The 16,261-nt window shown below is 39.6% G+C and overlaps 1 protein-coding gene and 1 long non-coding RNA gene across 4 annotated transcripts; both read right to left on the bottom strand.

The window, feature by feature from the left end:
- Positions 1-1,879: 1,879 nt before the first annotated feature.
- Positions 1,880-10,476, bottom strand: LOC130722184 (uncharacterized). Its single transcript, XM_057572834.1, has 6 exons — positions 10,180-10,476; positions 8,686-8,814; positions 8,480-8,600; positions 8,299-8,380; positions 2,340-2,493; positions 1,880-2,239 (listed from the first exon to the last, which is right to left on the bottom strand). Exons 1-6 carry the CDS (start codon positions 10,444-10,446, stop codon positions 2,114-2,116), a joined length of 879 nt encoding a protein of 292 aa, XP_057428817.1. The 5' UTR covers positions 10,447-10,476; the 3' UTR covers positions 1,880-2,113.
- Positions 10,477-12,192: 1,716 nt separating this feature from the next.
- LOC130726192 (uncharacterized) lies at positions 12,193-15,083 on the bottom strand. 3 transcript variants are annotated; one of them, XR_009014740.1, is made up of 3 exons: positions 14,330-15,083; positions 13,353-13,466; positions 12,193-13,264 (listed from the first exon to the last, which is right to left on the bottom strand). It is a non-coding gene; the product is annotated as an uncharacterized LOC130726192 (long non-coding RNA). The 3 variants fall into 3 exon arrangements; XR_009014738.1 differs by having other exon boundaries at positions 14,320-15,079; XR_009014739.1 differs by having other exon boundaries at positions 14,630-15,069.
- Positions 15,084-16,261: the final 1,178 nt, after the last annotated feature.

Here is a 16,261-nt window from a genome sequence, read left to right on the forward strand (position 1 = left end):
GAGAGAAAGAGACAGAAAATGAGAGGTGGGTACGCGTACAGCGTACTTTCTCAGTTGCTACTTGTTAGTTGTTATAACTTGAAATTTGGTTCGATGACTAGATATATATATATATATATATATATATATATATATATATATATATATATATGGATGATGATGGTCAAACAAGTGCACTCGAATATTGATCAAGGCCAGAAGCATTAGGCTGCATGTGGAAACGTTCCCCACATGCTTCGTTTTAATTTCCACAGTTTCTTAATTAAAGACAAGAAATTAATAAAATGAAATTTTAATTAAGAACCAGGTGCTTGTTTGCAGTAATTTAATCCTCCACGGATCTAAATTCACTGTCTTAAATTTTTGTGATCAGATGTTTTTTAACATGCACATGTATCTTCTATGAAAATATGTTCAAATTGAGAACATCTATCTATATGACTATGCCTTCAACTCTTAATTGAACTAGGACTTTTAACAGAGTTTTTTCAAATATAAAGTTTCATCACGAGACCTTACAACTTAAACAACCACCGTACCCCTCAATTAATTGTATGAGATCTGAACCACCGAACCGTTTTGGCTGGGTTAAGATAAAAACTGTATAATATATATTGTATGTATACAGTGACGGATGCAAGTTGACAAGCATGCCCTCACTTGAATATAGAAAATTGCATTAGAAAAAATTTTAAGCAGTAAAAGTATGTGGTTTTTAATGATTTATTTGATAAAAATTGCCCTCACTTATGTCTTACATTGCTAAATGCCCTCACTTGTGTCTCACATTGCTAAATGTCCTCACTTGAGTAGTAAAAGTATGTGGTTTTTAGTGGCCCCTTTGATAAAAAATGTCTTCACTTGTGTCTCCTTTGGTAAAAAAAAAGTCATAACTTCAAATAATATATGTTAATTTTTTATTACGAATTTATATGTATATATTTCCCTCACTACATAAAATTTATGGATCCGTCACTGTATGTATAGATCAATAAATAATTAAATATTCAGTGTTGGAGCAACTGCATGCATCTTAATTTCTGCAGTTGATTTAGAACTCCAAAGGATCTAATCATTCATTTTAGAAGCTCATGTCTGGTTTAGAGCTTCAAAGACTGCTTTAAAGACAGGCCAAAGTGGATGGCATATATTAGATAATTTGTCTTGACTTTATTTATATCCGTAGGATTTAGAGTAACGGCTACCTTGTCAATAGTATAAACAAGAGGATTCATTTTGGGATTTTTTTCATATATTTTATCTATTGTAAATTACTAATATAACCCTTGACCCATTTTTAACTAGTGGTTCGGTGACCTCACAAACACTAGCATTGGAACCATAACCATCAATCTGCTATCCGTCGAAGTTTCGTGGTTGTTCCCCTTGCACGCACTACCAACACTACATCCTCGGCGGCGAGTGTGGGTTATGAGCCACCTTCTATGTTGTTTCCGACGAAAAATCTCCTTTACTTTTGCCAGTTAGGAGCTTGAAGTCTCGTGGATGTCCCTAATGTATCTCTCAAAATCTCAACCAAGACGATATCTTCCCCCATTGGATGCAAACAAATAACACCGTGCAGAAACTTTTCTTCGTCATCTTCATTGATTTCATGACGCCTTGCGAATTGCCAACAACCGCACTATGGAGTGAGGCGGTGCGACCAACCCACGTGGACCAGATGATCACAATCCATGACGTGTGGTGGTCGATTTTGAACTGATTGAACATTTTTTGCCCGATTCCGTTTGAAACCGACCAATGGACACCCTTAAGACTAACCATCCCCCATGTTCTTGTCGGCCCTGTTTGGCAAGCCAGTCCAAGCCTACTCTTATAACACTTATCACATGATATCGAACATATTGCAAGCCTATAAACGAGAATTGAAATTGTACTAATTTATATGCATAAAGGAGTAGTTGCTTTGACTTACAAGAGATCGCAAATTCGCAATTATAACCTCTGGATACTCCAGAAACAAATGGGTGGTATACTTAAAAATCTAAGTTAAGGAATGAGAAGCTGGCCTTCCAGAATATAACTTAAGAAAACAATAGCAAAACAAAAAGAACCAAGATTTTAATTGCTACAATTAAATCCTATGATGTCAGCTGGAAGCTGGAATCCCTTGCTTTTGGAACCATTCAGGCATGTGGAACTGTTCATAGAGCACATGTCTAACATCTTTCTCAGCAGAGAGGTGCTTGAGAAGAGGAAGAATGACATCTAGAAGCTGATGAACATGCAAAATAAACAAGAAATTAGAAGACGGTAACTACATCATTGAAATTCAGATGGGTGATTTGAATATACAAGAGAGCAAATATGTGCACCTGTGTGTCACATGGTTGCCCAGCAGAAAACGAAATGCATGGTATTCCATTATCTGGTTGCAATAAAAAGCTGAAGGGATTGTTATCTACAATAACTATGCGACATAGATCCTTTGATATGCAGGTCAGATCTTTCACATGTTCGCGGTGCTCCCTGAAATCACGCAGCATTTAAAATACTAGTGATACAAATTCATCATTTACACAGAAGACTCTACTTTGAACTTAAAGCTTAAAACATAGAGAACAAGGGTACGTTTTTACATAATATTAAAGAAATTCCATGCTAATTGAAAGTTAACAAAAAAAAAAAAGAAAAATTACAACATGAATGATGAACCAATTCAACAAACTTGAACCACAAATAGATATCTCTTCGATTCTTTCCATCTTTGTTGCTAATATTCAATGATCTTCGCTTTAAGTTATAGAGGACTGATAGAGCTGGTTTGCCTGATGGGCCTAATGAAGCATTAATCCACCAAGGACCAAGTGGGCCAAGAGTCTGGAGGGTTTATTCGAGGAGGGGCAAGAAGGGAACATCAGGGTAATTAAGCTAACAGAATAGAGAGAGAGTAAGGAAGATTGTACAATCCACCTTATAAGGAAAATAGAGGGAGGTTGAGAGGTTATCCATTCATTTTGTTAGTTAAGTGTCAAGATGAGGTAGCTGTGAGCTTCCTCTAGGAGCAATGCTCTGGTCAGAATTGGATTCCATTCCTTCTCTGTATTTTCTCTTTACAACCATTAATAAACAATCTTGTTGATTTACTGTGTTATTCCTTCTGTTTGTCACTTGTTGGGATTTCCTATCCTAACAAATTGGTCCGACCTGCCGGATTGTTCTTCGTTGGAAACCGACGAAACAAGCAGTAATGCAGATGGAGGCGAAAATCAACGCTCTGGAGACGGAGCTTGCCGAGATGCGAACGTCGTTAGCGGCGGTGACACTGGCGGTGAAGGATCTACCTTCATCGTTGGTTCTGATGATGGAGAAATCCATGGGAAAAAAGGTCCCAGCGGAAGAAGAGAGTGGGAATCGGTCTCCTGGTATTCAGATCGGGAACATGACGCCGGAAAGGAATGTAGATCAAGGAGAACCATCGCGATTGTCAACCCTGCAAGGCGACGCGCTGAATGAGTTTCGTCAGTCCATCAAGAAGGTGGAGCTACCCATCTTCGACGGCAAAGATCCAGCGGGCTGGATTTCTCGTGCAGAAGTTTATTTCCGGGTTCAAGAGACTTCCCCGGAGATCAAGGTGAGTCTCGCTCAACTGAGCATGGAGGGAACAACGATTCACTTCTACAACTCGTTAGTAGAAGCGGAGGAGAATCTGACTTGGGAGAGGTTACGCGATGCGCTATTGGAACGTTACGGCGGTCATGGCGTCGGAGACGTTTATGAGCAATTGACTGAGTTGCGACAAGTGGGTTCGGTAGAGGAGTACATAATGGAATTTGAGTACCTCACCGCTCAAATTCCCAAGCTCCCTGACAAGCAATTTCAGGGATACTTTCTCCATGGGCTGAGAGATGAGATCAGGGGGAAGGTAAGAAGCTTAGCAGCCATGGGAAGCATCAACAGATCGAGATTGTTGGTGGTGGTTCGCGCTGTTGAGAAGGAGGTGATGGGTAATTCTGGATCGGGGACAGCTAGGGGAACCCGGTTTGGTGGAGCGGGTGCGAGACCCGGGGGAAGCGGAACGGGTCGGAGCGGGGGAACCGATTGGGTTTGGGTTAAAGGCAATAGGGAAGCTGGGCCTACACAAAACAACAAGGCCAATACCTTTGGCCCTAGGAATGAACACAAAAACGTAAGTGACAATAAGCGAAATGGGCCTCGAGATAGGGGCTTTCACCACTTAACCTACCCACAGCTAATGGAACGCAAGCAAAAAGGATTGTGTTTCAAGTGTGGAGGCCCTTTTCATCCGATGCACCAGTGTCCAGACAAGAATTTGCGAGTCTTAATCCTGGAAGACGACGATGGCGAGTTGGATGAGGGGAACATCTTAGCTCTGGAAGTAGGAGAACATGAGGACGATCAAGACGGAGAACTGAGCTTGATGTGCTTGAAGAATCTGGTCAGTGAGGGCAGAAACGAGCACCCCAAACCATGAAACTCTGCGGGACGGTATCTGGAGTTCCGGTGATGATATTGATAGACAGCGGCGCAACCCACAACTTCGTGGATGCTCAGCTAGCTCGCCGCATGGGCTGGGAAATCGTGCAAACTCCCAGGATGACAGTAAAGATGGGAGATGGGTATCGCACTCAAATTCAAGGGCGCTGCAAAGGAATTGAGGTGGCAATTGGGGAATATCAATTTCGCTGCAATCCTCATTTATTTGACTTGGGCGGTCCCGACATTGTCCTTGGAATTGAATGGCTACGAACTCTGGGGGACACCATTGCTAATTGGCAAACTCAGAACATAAGTTTCTGGTGGGAGCACAAGTGGGTGAAATTGCACGGCATCAGAGCAGAGCAGGACTCCATAGGAGCCTTACAGAGCATCCTCTTACCTTCAAGGGGACAAGGACAATTGGGCCTTCGTGATCTAGGAGAGCCTACCTCACATGACGGTAACGCTGAGAGTCTCACAAGGGAACAGCAACGCAACCTACAACAACTTTTACAAGACTGGGATCAGGTTTTTCAAGAAAAAAAAGGATTACCACCAAGCAGGGGAAGGGAGCATCAAATTAACATAATGCAGGGACAGGGGCCCGTTAATGTGCGCCCTTATCGCTATCCCCATGTGCAGAAAACATAAATTGAAAAGCAAGTGCGCGATATGTTGGAAGCTGGAATCATCCGCGCCAGCACAAGTGCTTTTTCAAGCCCGGTGATTCTGGTGAAAAAGAAAGACCAGACTTGGAGAATGTGCGTGGATTATCGCGCATTGAACAAAGTCACAATCCCAGATAAGTTCCCTATCCCCGTCATTGAAGAATTATTGGATGAATTACATGGTTCGAAATACTTCTCCAAACTTGATCTAAAGTCTGGTTATCATCAGGTGCGAATGAAAGCTGAGGATGTTCATAAGACAGCCTTCAGAACCCATGAGGGGCATTACGAGTACCTAGTGATGCCCTTTGGGTTGATGAATGCTCCCTCAACCTTCCAAAGTCTTATGAACGATGTGTTTCGCCTGATGTTACGACATGGAGTCTTGGTTTTCTTTGATGACATCCTCGTCTAGAGCAAGGATTGGGAAACCCATTTGGCACACTTGAAGCAGGTTCTGCAATTGCTAGCACAACAAAGCCTCACGGCCAACAGGAAGAAATGTCAGTTCGCTCAAAATAGGGTGGAATATCTCGGCCATCTCATCTCAGAAACAGGGGTCGCAGTTGATCCGAGCAAGGTGATCAGTGTGTAGAATTGGCCCATTCCAAAAAATGTTAAAGGAGTTCGCGGATTTTTAGGCCTCACGGGATATTACCGCAAATTCATAAAGGATTATGGCAAGGTAGCACGACCTCTCACTGAACTTACGAAGAAAGATGCGTTCTCTTGGGGTCCTCCCGCTCAAAAAGCTTTTGAGATCCTCAAAGAAAAACTCACCCAAGCCCCTGTTCTAGCGTTACCGGATTTCAGCAAGGAGTTTCAGTTGGAATGTGATGCCTCTGGTATTGGGATTGGAGCTATCCTATTGCAGGACAAGCATCCCATTGCCTATTTCAGTAAGGCTTTGGGCCCTCGCAATTTAACAAAGTCAGCATACGAAAAGGAGCTGATGGCTGTCGTCTTGGCAATCCAACATTGGAGGCCATATTTGCTTGGTAGGAAGTTTGTCGTTTCCACCGATCAGAAGAGCTTGAAAGAATTGCTTCATCAAACAGTGGTTACATGTGGCCAACAGAACTGGGCAGCTAAGTTACTGGGTTACAACTTCGATATCGTGTACAAACCAGGGAACCAGAATAAGGGGGCAGACGCGTTGTCGCGCGTGGAAGATGGAGGAGAATTGCGCGTCATCACCACTTATCCCCAGTGGGAAGAACACGCACTCATCATGAAAGAGGTTCAGGCTGACGCTAATTTGACTCAAATCATCAAGGATTTGCAGCACCAAACAGGGGACCATCCTGGTTACAGTTTGCACAAGGGGATCCTGTTGTACCAGAATCGTTTGGTTCTGGCCAAAAACTCTTCTTTCATCCCTCGGATGTTGCAGGAATTCCATACCACCCCACATGGTGGCCATTCAGGGTTTCTGCGTACCTATCGCCGCCTGGCTGCAAACATCTACTGGCGAGGAATGACGAACGATGTTCAGGAGTTTGTGCGTGCGTGCGATACTTGTCAGCGACATAAGTACATGGCAACGACCCCAGCCGGGCTCTTACAACCTCTGCCAATTCCAGAGCAGATATGGGAGGATCTATCCCTAGATTTCATCACAGGGCTCCCAAAATCGAAGGGCTATGAAGCTGTGTTAGTGGTGGTCGATCGCCTCTCCAAATACTCGCATTTCATTCCTTTGAAGCATCCTTACTCAGCCCGGAATATTGCTGAGTTATTCGCGAAAGAGATCATTCGTTTACACGGCGTACCCTCTTCCATTGTGAGTGATCGTGATCCCCTGTTTATGAGTAACTTTTGGAGAGAAATTTTCAGATTGCAGGGAACGACGTTGAAGATGAGTTCCGCGTATCACCCGGAATCGGATGGGCAAACGGAGGTTGTAAATCGCTGCCTGGAAACATATCTTCGTTGTTTTTCAGCGGAGCAACCAAAGAATTGGGCAACATGGATCCATTGGGCTGAATACTGGTTTAACACCACGTTTCATTCGGCAACCCAGAAAACACCTTATGAAATTGTCTATGGCCGTAAACCACCGGTTCTGGTACGGTGGGGACTTGGGGAGACACGCGTTGCTGCAGTACAGCAAGAATTAGCTGACAGAGATGAGACTTTACGACAGTTAAAGATCCATCTAGTGCGAGCTCAGGAGCGCATGAGGGGACAAGCTAACGCCAAGCGTGTGGACAAGTCATTCATGGTGGGAGAATGGGTGTTTGTTAAATTGAGAGCTCATCGCCAGAATTCAGTGGTAACCCGTGCGCAACCTAAGCTAGCTGCACGCTACTATGGGCCGTATCCGATTGAAACACGAATTGGAGCAGTAGCCTACCGTCTGAAACTGCCCCCAGGGTCAAAAGTGCACCCTGTGTTTCATGTTTCGCTGTTGAAGAAAGCGGTAGGGGAGTATGCAGAGGACACCGAGCTGCCTGAGAACTTGGCAGGGGAAGATGACCCTTTAGCTCAACCAGAGAAGATTATAGCTGTTCGCTCCACCATCCGACAAGGGGTAAACATTCCTCAAGTGCTAATTCAGTGGAAGCAAGGCACACGTGAAGAAGCTACATGGGAAGATACGACTACGATCAGAAGCCAGTACCCTGAGTTTCACCTTGAGGACAAGGTTCAAGAATTAGAAGTGGGTATTGATAGAGCTGGTTTGCCTGATGGGCCTAATGAAGCATTAATCCACCAAGGACCAAGTGGGCCAAGAGTCTGGAGGGTTTATTCGAGGAGGGGCAAGAAGGGAACATCAGGGTAATTAAGCTAACAGAATAGAGAGAGAGTAAGGAAGATTGTACAATCCACCTTATAAGGAAAATAGAGGGAGGTTGAGAGGTTATCCATTCATTTTGTTAGTTAAGTGTCAAGATGAGGTAGCTGTGAGCTTCCTCTAGGAGCAGTGCTCTGGTCAGAATTGGATTCCATTCCTTCTCTGTATTTTCTCTTTACAACCATTAATAAACAATCTTGTTGATTTACTGTGTTATTCCTTCTGTTTGTCACTTGTTGGGATTTCCTATCCTAACAAGGACACAGAGAACAGAATGCAAAGATGTATGGTGGTACCAGAGAAACAACTAATAAAGGACTAGGAAGAAAGATTATATGACTGCTGAATAAGAAATGAAGAGGCACTTACGTGCTAATTGTTGAGGGCCGATAAAGTCGTAGACTAAATAAATTATCCGAGTCTATTCTGTCAACAAGTGGCCTAGCATAACCTGAGAATTTGTAGATGATATTGATATCCTTCAGAAACAGAGCAAAGAATTCCAATAAAATGAAGATACATCAGAAGATCTGAGTGTTTTTGAGCAAACCTTCAAGACCAGCAGTAAACAGCACCAGGTCAGCAAATTCACTAAGTTGCTTTAAGAATTCTTTCAACCCAGGGCGTTCAAAAACTGTAACGTAACTGGTTTTTGTTATTCCCTCTGCATCCTTGAAAACCCAACATTCCCATGTTAATATATAATATTTTACCACCATACGAGAGGAATCAGATACAAGTAATAAAGTAACACACCTTGTCAGAACATAAACATTCCATCTCAAACCAATTTAAACCAGCTTGAATTGCCTGAGTGCGAAGCGTAGCTGGTACACTTGATGTCTCATATGCACATACCAGAGTTTCATCCAAGTCCAGCACCACCTGCAAGCATCAAATTGTACATTAAAGACAGGATAATTGTGATTAAATTGGAAGAGAAGATCTAGGGACAGCAATGGAAAAACATCATAGAGAATGGAACCTTTTATAATCTTATGGGAGCTTTTATTTATTAAGTACTACTCCTGCCTCCAATATTGCTATCGACACTAGCATTAGAGCCTTTTGTTTACAATTTTACTTAAGAAAATTTGTTCACTCACATATTGAAAGTCAAAACACTCTGCTTCATATTGTCTACTGAACCATCAATAAGGATACAGCATAAGATAATCTAGTAGCTATGTTGTATACAAAATCTGACTAAACGTAATTTCACAGTAGGGGGTACACATGAGTGATATAGAAGTGAAATGAGTGAGAATGCCTTGAGAAAAGCTAATACTAAATCGACGGGAAATCATACGAAATAAGAAGGAAATGTAGCAAAATAGTGCAGGACACTGCACTACAAGAACAAAATAGGAATACCAGAACTATCTCCATCATAAGAAGCAAAAACATGATATCATTGTAGCTTCATGTAGAATGCATACATCAAGACAAAAACAAGATCCACTGAATTCTGTGAGTTTAACATGGTACATGCAGACACCAATAGAGGAGTGGCTTCTGCAATTGTTCTTTTCATCATACCAAACAAAATAAAGCTCTTCAGAGCCAAGACTAAGTGCTAATATCATTTTCTTAACCAGATACTTCTAAAGCCCTTTATGATCATGGAGGTTTATCACTATCCCAAGTCAACAACAAGACCATCCAATCAACCAAAAAAATTCTGTTGAACTTTGCTCCCAGGTTCTGTCACATAATAAACTCAGAAATATATTTCTACTGCCACAAACAATCAATTCCAGTGCATTCTGGACCAGCCAACAGTACCAAACCAAAAGGAGCTGCCTTCTTTTTATAAAATGGCATTTCCTTTGACAAGCAATTTTCACCATGTTTTCTAGTTGGTACTAATAAGATCATAGCCAGCCAAACCCAAGTAAGAAACTCACATATATTGCTCTATACTGAAAACTCAAAAGAAGCTAATCAAGCAGGTTTCACTTTCCATTTCTACACCATAATGCCAAACAAAATATTCAAATCTTGCTTTTCTTTCTCCCCCTCAAGAATGCATTTAAAAATTGAGCAACAATCCTATCAAGCCACAACTTAAGTATCATAATAAACCCATCACACAAAACATTCCAAAAGTTGAAGATAATCTATTGAAATCCAAAGAGAAAACAAAAAACACCATTCAATATTAGGAGGCAAAAAAAAAGCATTTTGACGCATACCCATTAAAAAACAATGGGATTAAAACCCATAGAAGCAGATGGGCAGCGATCATACCGTGAGTTTTTGAAGGGGGCCATCATCACCGGCGGCGGAGGATGAACGCAGCGGCGGCAAATCTTGATCAACCGCGGGCACCGGTTCGAACGATGAAGAATCAGAAGATGAGGAGAAAGAGAGCAAAGGGTAGTGAGCGAAGACTCCAATGATCTGATAGAAGATTTGGAAGAAGAAACCGAACCAGCTCAAGAGCGCCCTCCATGCTTGCTGAGTTCTGGGCACCGAGTACACAACATCGCACTGAGTCAACGTCAACTCGCCCATTTCAACGAAATGGAAAATGGACACAAATCTCCTCCTTAAATAAATGTTAACCAGTGCCGTGGTGGCTACGCCATTATTATTTTATTAATATTAATAGCTTGTGTTCGTTTGTTCTTCTTCACTTTGTCTTTGTCTTTCTTCAACAATTCTATTAGACCAGGTCTGAGTAGTTGTTAGTTGTTTGCACTATTTCAGATTATTTTGGAACAAATAAAATTGGTTGTAAAAAACACTATTAAAGGTAACCATGATTTATATTTAAGGCAAATCTTACCAATAATTCTAAAATTATAAATACTAGTTTGCGTGGGTTCTTGTGTTAATTTATGCGTGACAATATAAAATAATATGTTTTTATTTCCAAAAATGTTAATTAATATCTCTAAAAAAATTGAAATTTTGTTATGTTTAATTTTGTAACTAAAGTTCAAATCAAATTTTCTTCATTCCAATGCTTAAAAATGTTGGGTCAAATATTCACACATGTTATGACATTCATTAGCGTACGTTTAAATACATTTGAAGAAGGAAACCAAAAAAAATACATTTCAAGAAAGATGAAAAATAAAATATCATTTATATATAAAGCGAGAAAATAAGTATAAATTCATAAGGATTTAATGCTTCGTTGGGTCTGGAACGTGTTTGTTGTTCATGTGGTAAGGGAGGATAATAACACTGATGAGCTGATTGTCTTGTGAATCAGCGGCTCTAGATCTTGACGATTTGAGTAGTTAGTTTTCAACTTTATCTTTCTTTCCTCTTGTAACAAAAAAAAATCACAACTCTTCAAAACTATAATTAAGTCTGCTTTTTCTTCTCATTCGTGCATCACTCTACCATAATAATGCAGTGTTGCATTCTGTCAATTTCTCCATGTTGGCTCATTCATCCATAGCGCAAGCATTTGATGCTTTGAGTGTAAAGTTCAAACGTCGTTAGACTCATATTTCTTTAAAGGTACCAAACAATTAACCCGCTTATTGGTAGAAAATCTAGGAGTTACACGAGCCAAGAAAGTAATCAGAATTTCATCACTAAAATAAAAAATAAAATAAAAAACCATCAAGGATGACAATGGTCAGGCTTAGACAGCAACTTTAAGTTCAGATTCAGAAGCACTTTCATACACAGGGTGGAGGACATGACCTTCCTTAGCAAGGACGTATCCAGGATTTTTTTGTTGGGGGCGAAATATAAGACTAAAAAAATCTTCATTGAATATTATATAAACTTTAAATTATAAAAAATTATTTAAATACAAATCTTCGTTCTCTTATAGTACTAAATTTACCTATTATTGTATCAACATAAATTTTTTCAGCAATTTCTCTCTCGATATATACAACTAATAAATTTCAGAAAAGATCATCTTCAAATTTGTTGGAAAGCCGAAGTCTTATCAACTTTCTTTGCATTAAAAGATTGCTCTGTAGATGCAGTTGAAAGATAAAATGTCAAAACAAAACGTAACAATCTAACAACAAGTGGAAATATTATTGTTTTTTTAGTTTCAACTAACTTCTGGTAAAACTTGGATAAACTGGAAATATTTCCTAAATTATGATCTCGGTAAACATCTGAATGATAATGTTTTAGTTGGAACGACAAATTTCTCTTTTCTACCTCGAAAAAATCATCTGCATAAGACTTCTCAACAAGCTTACAAATTTTCTCATTGCCAAATGATTTAAAATTTTCCTTAGAATCTAAAACTGAACTAAGTATGAGAAGTTCCACAACCTCTACATTAAATCTTCTATTTAATTCATATAGTTGCAAATCAATTGCAGAATAAAATACATATATCATATAATGATGTTTCATATATCTCCATCTTGTTTCCTATGAAGATCATTACCCATAAAATAAGGGGCTTTCATGTCAGGAACTTCAACTTGATGAGTATCACAAAATGTTATAACATCTTCTATATAAAAATACCTATAGTCGTTGAACATTTCAAAATTCTTGGGGGGCGATGGCCCCTGCCTGCCCCCACCTAGATACGCCCCTGTTCCTTAGGCTCAACATGCACTCACTTGCGACCGGTCAGCTTGTTCTGTTCAAACTTCACCAAGCCCTGCTTCAAAGCAAACAGAGTATGATCTTTCCCTATTCCAACATAGTTTCTGGGATGAAAACGAGTACCATGGAGAGGGAAGCTTGCTGGCTGCAGCTTGTGGACCGATCACGCCCACTTCTTCACTTATCTTGGCTGAGACACTTTGTTTGCGCTGGGCACTCCGTAAAGCTCTTGCATTTGGGTTCACGCGTGTCGTCTTCGAGTCAGATTGTCAAGTGCTTGTCAAGGCTTGGCATGGGAGGGAAAATGAGATTTCTTATTTTGCTTATGTTCTTGCTGATTGTCGGATTATTGCATTTGTCCTTTGAGTCTTTTAATTTCAGTTTTATTAGGAGAACGGGAAATCAAGCGGCTGATTTTGTTGCAAAATTAGCATATGATTTTCCCAATGTTGACTGGGTGGAGAATGCTCCCCCAAGTTTAGTTTCTTTCCTTCAAGCGGATGTATTGAGTTCTTTGAGTTCTTAATATATATTTCGTTTCATCTAAAAAACAATGACATTTCCAGGTATCACCCTCTGCATACAATCCAGATTCAATTCTCTTCTTCCGATACCATATCATAAAATTAATAAATTCTTGCTTAAAGCATAAAATAACTCATACCTCCCCACCAAAATTTCTTCACTCCTAGGTTCTTGGGTTTTGAGTCCCGTCCATTCTTTGTGGAACCCGCTGTCTTCTTGGAGGCCCAACGACTGATAACCAAACTCAACCCTTCTCTAGAAACATCTAAAATAATGAGTCAATAAGTCATTAGTCTAACTTTTTTTTTGGTGAGTTATTATACAATAGCCAATGCAGGATCATGAAGTTATACCACCAGTGCTTCTGTATACAAGAACATTTGTCACAAGTTCCTTGATATTCAATCGTCTGCACTCTGCACAATGATGCTCCAAAATTCATGTTTTCTATGTGATAAATACACTGCCTGAAATACACATAACATTTGAAACAAATTCAAATTCAAATATCTAGAATGCTAATCAATGATGCATGGTTTGTTTGCAGTAAAACTAACAAAACAGAATGAATCAGTTGTTGCAAGACCATAAGTTAAATAAGATGCTCATACTCGGATCCTTTGATCGGTGACAATCAAAGTATTGACATAATTACTATACGGGCAAGAAATTATAATAAGGATAAGATATCTAAAAATATAAAAACTGATTACCATCCACCAACCTGTATATCCTTAACAACCTAAAATAATGTTGGTAAGCAAAGAATTAGAGACATACATAATGAAGTAGAATATGAATGGTCACTTTGGTCCCTATTTTTTCACGCATCGGGCAATTTGGTTCTTATTTTATGGAAACGTCTCTCGTGGTCCCTAATGTTGTAAATCGTCGATCACGTTGGTCTTTACCTTTCCTCCCGTTAGTGAATGTTAACGAGACAGCTGATTTGACACGTTAAGTGCCCCACCGGCCGTGCCACGTGGATTTGAATATTGAGATTTTTTTTAGAGAAACTTAGGAAACTTCAATTTAGTCCTTAAGACAAAATCCCCAAATCTGAAAAACTTCAATCTTTCCATCATCATCTTCCTCCTCACTCCCACCACCAAAGACCCCATCAAGCTTCAATCTCTTTATCAATGGGGACCATCATCACAGAAGAAAATTTCAGAAGCCAAAGAGAATTTGAAGGAAAAAGACAATTGAAAAACACAAAGACAATTGAAAAACACAGATCAATGAAAAAGGAAAAACCAAAGATCCAAACAAAGGGGAAACCCAGAAAATGAAACCATACCACCTAAATCAAAATCCAACCTTTAACAACCTGGATCTTTGAGTTTGACAAAAACGATGCAGTGGTAGAGGAACACTTAACGTGCCAAATCACCCTTCCTGTTAACGTTCACTAACGGGAGCAGTGCCAGAGACCAACGTGATCGACGATTTGCAACATCAGGGACCACGGGCGACGTTTCCATAGAATAGGGATCAAATTGCCCGATGTGTGAAACAATAGGGACCAAAGTGACAATTCACCCGAATATGAATACTATAGATTTATCAATTCAAGATCGACACACTCCTTGCCCAAAACAGCAATTAATCATCGCAAGCAAAGGAACACCTTCATATTGTCCCTGATTCATGACTGCAAAACTCAAATATTCTTCAAAAATCTGTGTAGCCTCCATAAACTCAACTAGCCAGGGAGTCCTCCATAGAAGAGGAGGAACCCCCAAAGAGGATGGTGTGCTGCTCCTAAGCTTTTCAAACGTTGACCATCGAGCTTTTGGATATGGGCTTGTGATGTGCCCTACAGTGAACTGAGTGTGACTTGAGCATTTGAATGGCTTGGGGTAACCAATAGTTTTGTTTGACATTGAGAAGATGATCAGTGAACTGGGCATTTGGATGTGCTTGTGATGTGGCCTACTTGTTTTGTCTTGGTGGAGAATGGAGATGTTGCCTCCTATTTTGACAATAAAAAAAGATGCTGCCTCCTATGTCTTATCATAAATATTCGACCAAGAAAATATGTTACCATATAGGAATTTTACATTTGTTATGAAAACTTAGATGGGAGAACCCTCCCCAACTTCCATTATTATTATCTTTTCGAAATTACTTCATTCATATATAAATGGGAAAAGCCAAAGCCCTAGAGCAACTTATAAAGCGAGCCCAAACAAATAAAAATCCGAAACCGGCCTGCAACTTGCTAAAGACGGGCCAGGCTCTTAGAAATACATGGATGTATAATGTGTAATGTGCATAAGGCCATAAATATGGATTTCTTTAAATTGAGGGAGGGAACTAATTAAAAACAAATAGAAGTTTAGTCATGCTATACTCCTTATTTTTTATAGACAAATGTTAATTGTTTGTAAATTAGTTCATTTGTCAGGGTTTGAACCCTAGTAACTCACCCTGCAAATCCCTTTATTTCCTTTAGCTCACCAAGTGAGACTCCTTATTGATAATGTAACAAAAAAAAGAAACTCCTTGTTGTTACCAAATAAATACTTTTTAGTCAAATTCATATTGGTCTACGAATTTTAGTTTGATAAACTTTTTTCCATAATTTCTTCTGTGATAAATCTTTTTATAAAATATTATTTTCAATATAAGGTACTCCCTCCGTTCTATTTTAAGTGTCATTCTAGTAAAAAGCTCTCCAATCAAGATAGTGGGTTATTGAAGTTTTTTTTCTCATTCTACCCTCTTACATCCTAATCATGAAGTTATAAAGTTTTCCAACAAAAATAGTGGATAATTACTTTTTTTTTTCACTCTCTCATATCATTAAACTATTTATCATTCTTCTCTCCCTAGTAGCAATAAAAATTTATAACCTCCCTCCAATTTTTAATTTTAACACTTTTTTCTATGTAACTTTAAAAGCTTTTTTGGATACTTTCATTGGAATTTAATTTCCACTTACTAGACAAGATTTTGAATTGATGTAATGAAAATTTAATTTCCACTTAATAGTAAGGGTATAATTGACAAAATAGATCTTAAAACATCAAAACGACAGTTAAATAGGAACAAAATATTTCTTCTAAAACGACACTTAAAAAGGAACGGAGGGAGTAGTAAAATGGGTTGGTCAGGCGAATTGGATCATGCCCGCCATTGACCCACCAAAAAAATGGTCTGGCTGAGGTTGACTCACTTTTGAAAATTAAATTTCCTACCCCAACCACTTAAAATGGCACCCCACCCAAAAACAAAAAACCCTAAAAAACCCCTCTTC

Source organism: Lotus japonicus, chromosome 6 (assembly GCF_012489685.1).
Source record: "Lotus japonicus ecotype B-129 chromosome 6, LjGifu_v1.2".
In the NCBI taxonomy this organism is placed as follows: Eukaryota; Viridiplantae; Streptophyta; class Magnoliopsida; order Fabales; family Fabaceae; genus Lotus; species Lotus japonicus.

What these genes read in the sequence shown, in the direction of transcription:
- LOC130722184 (XM_057572834.1), bottom strand. Translation starts at nt 10,446, where the DNA reads ATGGGCGAGTTGACGTTGACTCAGTGCGATGTTGTGTACTCGGTGCCC. An exon ending in GCCCCCTTCAAAAACTCACG is followed by an intron (nt 8,815 to 10,179) that starts GTATGATCGCTG and finishes TGATGCTTGCAG; the next exon opens with GTGGTGCTGGACTTGGATGA. An exon ending in AATGTTTATGTTCTGACAAG is followed by an intron (nt 8,601 to 8,685) that starts GTGTGTTACTTT and finishes TGGGTTTTCAAG; the next exon opens with GATGCAGAGGGAATAACAAA.